The following is a 10,124-nucleotide window of genomic DNA, read 5'->3' on the forward strand; positions in this document are numbered from 1 at the left end:
CAAACTTCCCCAACCATAACACGTTATCTTTGCTCTTGTTATTTGACTTTCAGTTTATCACAACCAACAAGATGCACAGATGCTCTTATCTATGTCTTATCTGTCTTTGTAGAAATCTTGGCGGAAGTGAGGAAATGTAAAAGGATAATTAGAGAGAAGGAGACACTACACACACTCTCTGTGTTAACACTAATCAAGAAGCACATGATAAAACATCACAAGATTTCCTCCACCCATAGCTAGCAGTGTTTTGTGTGTGTGTGCGTGTGTGCGTGTGTGTGTGTGTGTGTGTGTGTGTGTGTGTGTGTGTGTGTGTGTGTGTGTGTGTGTGTGTGTGTGTGTGTGTGTGTGTGTGTGTGTGTGTGTGTGTGTGTGTGTGTGTGTCATGTGGTCATTTTCATGCGAAGCTATGTGCCTAGAAGACCCTTCCTTCTAGACAAGAACCCTTTATTTGAGAGTTCATCTCAGGGATATATTGTTTGAATTAACTCTTAATGATCTGTTTATAATTGTGAAATGCAACACAACAGCTCTTCTGTTCTGCTCTTGAATAGAGTAGTATACAAGGCTACCAGCTGCCTAATCAAGTGATTTATAAGATAATCTTTAAAAAAAAGAAACTCTCAAAATTAATCTTTGAATTAAAGTGTTCCGTTCTCTCTCTTGCTTGTGTGTAGTCAGGCCTTTATCAAGTAGAGGCTTCTAATTCCTGAAGTCAAATCCTCTTAGGATCTATGCTCTATTTCTGTTGGGTCTATTGGGACTTCTTTGAAATCTTCATTAGACCAAGCTCATTGGCTGGATAAGACACACACATGCACACAATAACGCACACCATCCACTAAGAGATATCTCAGTGATCGAGTGAGGACCAGTGCAAAGTTAACCACTGACACAAAGGGAGGACTTCACTGTGACGGTTGAAGGTAAGAAAAACTCAATTTACATCTCTTATTTCTGAACAATTGTAAAGTGGATTCATCTAGAACTAAATATTGAAATGTGTTAATATGTGATTGGATGAAATAGGACTTACGTTTTTCGGTCTATACGTTTTTACGAAGATAAAATGTATTGATTTGAGATTGAGTTTAGGGGTCGTCTTGAGTTTTGATGGTCATTATTTGCCAAGTACAGTGTAACAACACTAGGTTTTGAAAAGGTTTTAACCACATTTGTTTCTTTTTTCATTTCAAAATCAATCCTTTTACACAGAATGAGAACAGAAGATTCTTTCTTCGTTGCTGAATAGTCATGGGTCTTCGTCTACTTGAAAGTCAGCTGTTATAAAAGAGTTTATTGTGCAACTCTTGCACACTAACATACATTCATAAGTTCAAACATTATATGGGACTTCATTTGCTCATGTCAAGCTCGGCAAATCGATTACACAGGGTTTGGGGATTGTAAAGATGTCCACAAAGATCACCTGGCCAGATCAGCACCGTGACTGCATGCAGGGAGAATGAAGCTAATGGGAACGCTGTGGATCGGTCCTTTTATCCAATTAGATATTAGCTCTGCATACGTCACAAACAACTGGTCCAAACTAACTTCATTACAAAGCAGTGTAGTACCCAGAGTGACTGTAGTTTTAAATCTTTAGCAGTTATTGCAAATTATAAGTCATACAAATGTAACATAATTGTAAGTATTCATGTACTAATCCGATATAATAGGATCCTGTACATGTATTTTATTTATTTTCAATAATCTTTTTATCTGCAATGTACAAACAAATTCTCTTAAAGTTTTAAATACACACAAACATATTATTTGAATTAAATTATTACATCATTGTTGTTGTTGTTGTTATCATCGTTGTTGTTCCAGGTTTCTTTATTGCCAATTCAATGTTTTCCAACGTCAACAGTGTCCCTAAGGGGCTTAAAGCAAGCAGGAGACAGATTTGTTGCAGTTCATTAATCCTCTTAGACTGCATTCATTTAATTAAATATCATGGCACTCACTTCGTCACATTGCAATTTAAATCAGTAGAAAAACAATAGCCTTATGGATAACAATTATTGATGCAGGCTATTAAACTTAAATTAAAAATAATTATTCATCCAAACATCCAAAGCCCCCATCATGTATAAACTAACCACATCATATGAATTACCTCCTGTTGTCTGATTCTCAAGTTTTTATCTTACAGCTAACTGTAGAAAAATGTCGGACAGACTGCTTGAAATGGAAGATTTCGCAACCAAAACAGGTGAGTGGAAGCAATATTTTCAAACATAAGCCTGTGGATATTTTTAGAACTTGGTGACCTCTCTTTGTGCTTATCTGCCGGGGGAATGGGTCTCGTCAAACTATGTATCTAAGTACAAGATAAGATAAGATAAGGTGGACTTTTATTAATACCCGTGGGGAAATTCAGTAATTAACAATGTATCTTTGCAAAAACAAATTTCATTAATTGATCATTAAGAAGCTTTCACTAGAAACAACCTTACAGACCGAAGGTCATACGCAATGACTACTGAGCAATTGACTCTAAACACCTGACAGGAAGACCAAAGCAGACTACAGACCTGTAAAGCTTTGACAGTTTAACCACAGCTCTAATCTTCTTTTTGTTACGCAACGGTGGAGCAATAGTGCAGTACATCTGAGATGACGCTTTAATCCCAAAATTGAAGCACCATCCCAACAATGACTCATGACTCAAACTTTATCTGCACAAAGTCTTTTTACTGATGAATGAACCAGTTATCCAGTTGGAAATCCCACATACCTACTATTAATTACGTGGGCCTTGAGAGTAAAGTGGATTATTTTTATATAGGAAGTTCCTTCTGATTGAATTGTGTCTGCTTCGAAAACATTTCTCCATTAGCCAATTTATTGACTGTTAAACTGAATAATTAAAGTAATTTATTTTTAGAAATTCATTCAGAAATAAGTATGTTTTAAGAAGTAATTTAAAACATGCAATAGACTCTTTCATAACTAACAACAAAATGTAATGTGTCTTCTCCAAAGGTCCTAAAGGAGTCATCAATGACTGGAGGAGGTTTAAGTTGGAAAGTATGGACCAGGAAAACTTGCCGCCTGCAAAAAAGGAACTGCTGAGACAAATGTCAACCCCAGGCAAGCCAAAAGAAGACGGCAGATCAGCCCTAAACCGCAAGGTACAACCAGACAAACGACAGAAGGCAGACTTTTACTTTGCTTTTAGTTATGGTCTTTGGATGCTGTGGATACAGCTACAATTGTGTGAATGGATCTCCAGTAAAGTATTGTTTCAGATTTATCGCAAAAATAGTCTTGAAAGCTTCTTAGTGTTTATTTTGAAAACGCCAGCCAACATAATGTAATATAATACATGTAATTGTGATAAGAATTGTAGCCAATATCAATTCTAACACTTTTTTCCCCTTTTTTTAGATGAGTGTCCAAGAGTATGAGTTGCTTAAGGAGGAGGATGAGGGATGTCTAAAGAAATACAGGAAACGCTGCATGAAGGAGATGCATGATAAACTCAGCTTTGGGCCTCGGTTTGAAGGTGTGCATGAGCTGGACAGTGGAGAGGCCTTTCTAGAAGTCATCGAGAAGGAGCATTACAGCACAGTGGTGGTGGTCCACATCTATAAGGTTGGAGTCAAAGGATGTGAGGAGCTCAACAACTGCCTTGACTGCCTGGCACTTGAATACCCCAGTGTAAAGTTCTGCAGGATTGATGCTGTCTCCTCCGGCGCAGCCGAGCGATTCTCAGATGAGGTTTTGCCTACACTGCTGGTGTACAAAGCTGGAGACCTACTTGGGAACTTCCTGGCCTGCACACAGCACCTCACAGGGGAGTTCTTCGCCACTGATGTGGAAGCTTTCCTCAACAGCTATGGCCTGCTGCCAGAGAAAGAGCTGGCTGGTGTGGAAGATGAAGAGGAAAATGATGTAGAATAAACACAGAGTTTGGCTGCTGAAGAAGAAAGAAAGGTTTTTGGAGGGTTGGATGGAGAGCAACAAAAGACAATATGTTATTGTTAAAGTTATTCTTTTGGGCCATTGGAAATGAACAAGACATCTTTATTAGATCAGTATTGTTTGAGGATTGTTAAATAATGTAACATCCAGTTGGTGAAAGAACCCTGATGTCCAAGATACGGGTGCCCTCAATCATGTTGTAACTATAGAAACTTATGCATGCTGTATTAACATGTACAAATGTATTTTTTTTAGCACTTTTTTGGTTTGATCTGTACACAAGTTATTTATATATCCAGGGTTTGTATAAAGTGACATCTTCAGATGTGATACAATATTGAAACATATATACTTGTGGTATTTTGCCAATATTTCAAAAATAACTTTGCAGGGCTAAATAGGACAGGGATTTTTAAGAGGCAAAGGCACTCTGAATGTGAACATGTCTTTGTGTTAACATGTCTTCCAGGTGTATATTGTTTTCTGGAATAAACATGAATAAAACTCTGATTTACCATCATCAGTGAGGAGTTTGCACATGAATGTATCTTACTTTATTACTGTATTATATACATATGAAATATGACTTGGCACTTGTCAATATCATCTTTGTCATATTGGATTTTGTTAACGATTTGGGTACCTTACTAAACTGTGTTCCGTAATATTTGAATAGCCCAATGTACAGTATGAGTTGTCAAGAATAAAAACATTAACAAAATTACATCAAATTGTAAGGTTTTGCTTTGTACATTTTTGATTTATGAGACTGGCAACTTCATAATGACTGAAAGAGATTAGGAAGTGTCATTTTTAAACTTGCACTGGATAAACAAACTAAACTACTCACTTACATAACCCCTCTGGCTTTAAGGGCCTGCTGTGCGTCCTTTTGGAGTATTTTCCTTCACAATAGGACTGTACATCACAAATAATTATTTAATAACGTTACTTTAAAAAAAATGAAGAATTTTAACAAAAATCACACAACTGCAGTGCATTCAAAACCAGAGGCCACAAGCAAAGACACCGGCGATATACATGCAGGGGTACATACAGGGCCGTCCCTCCCTACAGGCCACTCATGCAGGCTGCATGGGGCTTCACATTGCACAGGGGGCCTCGGCTTATGAGCTTGGCTTGTGCGCAGCTCTCAGTGCAGTTCTCAGCGCAGTTCTCCGTGCACCCCATTCATTCAAGTATTTTATGCCTTGTATCTGCTAATGTACAGGAGGAAGAGTGAAAAACTGTCTGTCTAGTTGGCTTACATAACAGTTAATGTTTACAGCCTAAAAAACATGGAGCATTTTTTCCCCTTTTATTAATTTTTAAGTCAATCTGCACATTTCATGGTGATGCTCAGCCTCTCCCCTAACTCCTAACAGTCATCATCATGTCAACCACAACACAGAGAAATACTGATAGAAATGTGTGTGTAGTTGTTGATACATTGCTGACCGAGGCAACTACATTTGAATACAGATTTAAGAAATATCAGTTTTTGAGCATGTAATAAGCATGTTTTGTCTTGACTATATTACAACTATATTATAATAAAATGATATAGTATTTATATTATTGAATTGATTATTATTATTATTATTATTATTAGTAGTATTAGTAGTAGTAGAAGCAGTTTATTTGCATACTGAACATACTGATGCATACTGAACGACAAGCACATTTACCATTTACCTCACTGTATAACAAAGTAACTGTGTTGATAATAATAATAAACAGGAATTATATTTGCAAAGTACTTTGTTTCCAAAAAAATGTGTTCACTCACAATGTCGTTGTTGGCCAGGGACGGCCCTGGGTACATACCACTGCGGGAGACTCCTCTCCTGTTAAAGCAGGCTGTCACATGTTAAATAACCTCATCAGTTATTTTTGCAGCATAGAGTTGACTCCTCTATGACCCCAACGGGCTGAAGGTATGTCTTATCCGCAACATTAAGCAGGTTTTGAATTTAAAGTAAAGGCTTGCCCACAATCTAATATGTTGGGAATTAAATTAAGTTTGCTCATGTCTGGACTGAATCTGCCACACACCGTGCCACACAAACACATTCATTGATACTGTGTAGGACAAGGATCATGTGATGCTTCCATCAAAGAGTGTCATTTGTTGCGTAGGGCAGAGATCTATGCTGAGGTAATCAGGCTAATCCTTTTAAAGGATTAAGGTTGTGCCTTTACTAGTAGTGGTATACCAGTTTGGGGGGAAATATTTGTAAAGACCTATATTAATAGAGGTCTATGTTTATGACTATTATTCATCTGTTTTCGTTTCGAATACAAAACAGGGTAAAAGTTATCTCAGTCCTCCTGTTAAATTACATAATTTGCACTTTTATAATATTAAGCGTGTGACAGCTTTATACCTTTGCAAAACACCTCAAAGCAAATTCTTAAGTGTCTACTTGTATGTGGTTTTATGTAAGTATTCTTATGATCTCTAACATATTGCCTGGAAAGAAGCTCTTGAGTTCTAAATACTCCAGATGCAAGAGCTTGAACTGTGACACGCTAAGACATATTTCTCTCAGGATATACCTTTGGTTTCCACAGCCACGCATCTGGCACAGCAAGCATAGCCTCTAGCTGGTAAGACCTCATTTTCTTACAGTAGCGTGCCTAACATTTATCAAAACCTTTTGGATGCCTCCCTCAGGAACTTTTTGAGGAAAAAAAGATTTTCCAGAGGTGCCCAAAGATGTCAGCTAGACTGGGTGCTGCTGACCAAACCACATGCAAGAGTTGCAGCCAACTAGCCAAAACAACTTTGTGTGCTGCCACTGGCCCACAATGTTGACTTCACAGAGTTGTACATTACTGTATGTCTGGTCATCTTCCAACAGGATTACAGTTCAGTGAGTGCAACAAAAGCCACGAGAGTCCAAGCAAGGGTTGAGAGAAGATTCACTTCAAAACAAGATTACTCATCTGTAAACTCAGAATAAACAATAAACCATTAAGGTGAGTAGGCTTACTTGCGTCAATATTTTGAAGAATATACATTTGCATTGGCCTCTTTTACCATGCATGTTCACTGAGTTATCTGGGTCGCTTTGTAAATCAAAATTCACAACAGTTTTTGCATTATCCAGGTTTTAGGTTCTTTGATGTTCAACGCAGTATTTATTTACCAAGTGAATTGCTTCTTGGAAGAGGCCAAAGAGCATGAATTGACTCATCTCTCCCCTCAAACAAATTTTACCTAATTGTTTACCCCTGAAATGAGCACATGATCCGCCCCCATTTCTGACGTTTTGATTCCCCCTTTGTTTACACTGATCCCCTAATTAGACAACTTTTGTTATTTTTTGTTTGGACTCTTGGAAAGCCAGGCTATTACGCTCTAGTTCACCTACATAAAACACAATTTTACTGAGAGATGAAATGACACGGCAGTGGTGACCTTGTTTGTGGCGTGTTGGTTCCCCCGAGACCAAATTTGGACAACGGATGTGGGCGAGATGACACAACCACAAACGGTGCTCACTGGCTGTCATCCTAAATGTAAACCTATTTTAAATAACTTTGTTTAGATATTTTTAAGTTCCCTGTGACTCATTATTTTCAATGATAAAGTGATGATGTAAATGTTATCCTATGACTAATTTACTCCTGATGAGATTCAACTTGGACGTATTTTAAAGAAACAAACATCTACTTGAGTGAAACGAGTTGATACAATGCAACCACTACACACCAACACAGAACACTATCATGTTATTCTTTCAATAAATGGATAGTGAGTAAGAAGTTAAAAATAACGTGAGGAAGAATGCAGGAGATAATCAGGGTTAGAGAATGAGGAATACAGCTGTAACTGTCTCAGAGAATAAATTAAACATAAACATGCCACCCCCACACCACAGTCCACCTTTGGGCTGGTCCTTCCGCTGTTTGTCACGCTAGGCTTTACGAAGTGTTTGAATGAATGAAATAGTTACATGGGTTAATGAAGGGATGAGGGAAGGATAAAGGGGAAGTTCCAAATCTCAAAATCAGTCTAAATAATGACACTTGACACATTTTACTTGAATGTGTGTTACATAGTGTAGGTGAGAGGTCACTGCATTTGTTTGTCAATGTTTGAGACACTTGTCAGCATGATTCACACCTTAACTGCATGAGACACAGATTGAAGGGTGCCTGTGTCCATGCTGCTGGGTTTCCCTCTCATGACAAGTACTGACAACAACCAACATGATCAACTCAAATTAAGAGGTTTGGAGAGCGATGTTGCTATAGGTTACTGTACATCTCGGTATCCGGGCGTGACAGTTAAGTGTAATAAAAATAGTTCTTCTGCCTGGAGCAAACATTCGCTTTAACAGTTCATGTGTTCGTGCCATCAGTCTTTTGTTTGCTTAGAAGTGTTTATTAACCGATAAACCACTGAGGTATTTGTCAAAACTGGTCCAGACAGGGGCTCCAGATATAAGTCACCAGAGACACAGTTATATGATATTACATATGTAATGTAGCTGTTCACATAAAATAAAAACATATTTGATGAAATGTAAACATTCACTCTTCAAAAACCTCTTTAAAAAAATCTAAAATAATTCTCTGATTTAACATTTTTACATGTTTTTAAAAGAACAGCCTCCATTATAGTGTGTGTGATTATAAAATGTAAACTCTTCTTTGTGTAATTAAATATCCCAAGGACACGAGCTCTGTGTTCCAATGGCAACTACTGCCCGATTTCTAAAATATTCATCATCAACAACATCACCATCTTGACCTTTTTAATTGAATTTTAGGGAATGCTCCACAAATGAAAAATGGATTTAAGCATGTCATTTAATAACAATGCTCTGGTTTGTGAGAAGTTTGTCACTGTGTTTTGCTCTGGGCTGTTTTGTATCATAATATTTGGCACCTTGTTATTACTAACTGCAACCTGTTAGAGGTCAAACTTCTTGGTCATCCCTGGACTTTCCAGAAGTGCACAAGTTCTCCAAAAGAAATATGCTGCATTACATCCTTATGTGACACACAGGCATGCACACATGCTCATACTGATACTGGCCAATACAGGCCTGCACATAAAGAGCGTGGGTGCCATCTGGTGACCATATTTGACCAAGAGAGCATTCAACACAAAAGAGCAATAAACAGGACAAATAATCCTCCATTATATTCAATTGTTGCTATTGACAACTATACAGTTGTGTAAGTTACAACACATCTTAAGAGAAGTACCTTTGCAAGGTATCTGAAAAAGGGCTATGCGAATTTCTATTGAGCTTAGGCTACAAAAATACAAATCCAATAATGCTCCAGTAGAGGATAGAGTGAGCGCAGATTTTGATAGAATACCAGCCTTACATGTTTTGGTTGAAAGAAAAACATCAGATCATATGCAGTTGAGATGATGACAAAAGCAACAGCATTACAGTGGACAGAAGAGTTATAATAATTAAAAGGATTATTCTTTGAATGGATTTCTGTTCTGTATAGATTTAATCAAAATCATTTACATCTCGTAGTAGGATGGGTATTGTTAATGCAGGAAACTGTACAGATATAGAAATATTCACCTGTTGAGAACATTTGTGTGGACAAACAAATGGATTAATCTCACAAAGGGATGGAGGACAATATAGTGGATGCATAAACTAACAGACTGTAAAGATTAGGAGATAATGGACATTAAACTAAGTAGGCCTAAATCTGAAGCAAAAGCAATAATCAAAATAAATGTCATTGGGAGTGGCCACACATTTGGTATACTGGAAACACAGGATGTTAATGTATTACAGTGAGAAGTTGGCCGAGTGATGAAAGCTAAAAGGTGCACTAAAGAAGAGAGCATCTTAATAGAGGGTATTATGTACAGGCGATACATCAGTGGAGCATGTCATTTTTCCCTTCCAAAAGAAAGTATAGCGAAAAAATAAAGATTAAAGGGAAAGAGCAATCAGGGAGCTTTGGCTCGAATAACTGAGTCTTAAAGTGTATCAACATTTGGTTGGAGTGTCTATTGCAATATTTGAAAGAATCTAAGCTCATCAAAATAATGTAATGTTAATTGATATCTTATTTTGTTATTATTTATAAAGGGGATATATAATTGTGGTGCACACTCCAACACAGTAGGTGGCGTTAATGCCCACCGGCATAAAACCGAAAAGCAGGAAGAAGGAGAAGAAGGAGAAGTCAAACTGAAC

The 10,124-nt window shown here is 37.5% G+C and overlaps 1 protein-coding gene across 1 annotated transcript; it reads left to right on the top strand.

The window, feature by feature from the left end:
• The first annotated feature begins 695 nt into the window (after window positions 1-695).
• Window positions 696-4,651, top strand: pdcb (phosducin b). Its single transcript, XM_079640437.1, has 4 exons — window positions 696-926; window positions 2,159-2,218; window positions 2,992-3,140; window positions 3,397-4,651. Exons 2-4 carry the CDS (start codon window positions 2,173-2,175, stop codon window positions 3,910-3,912), a joined length of 711 nt encoding a protein of 236 aa, XP_079496563.1. The 5' UTR covers window positions 696-926; window positions 2,159-2,172; the 3' UTR covers window positions 3,913-4,651.
• Window positions 4,652-10,124: the final 5,473 nt, after the last annotated feature.

This window comes from Notothenia rossii, assembly GCF_949606895.1.
Source record: "Notothenia rossii genome assembly, chromosome: 1".
Lineage (NCBI taxonomy): Eukaryota > Metazoa > Chordata > Actinopteri > Perciformes > Nototheniidae > Notothenia > Notothenia rossii.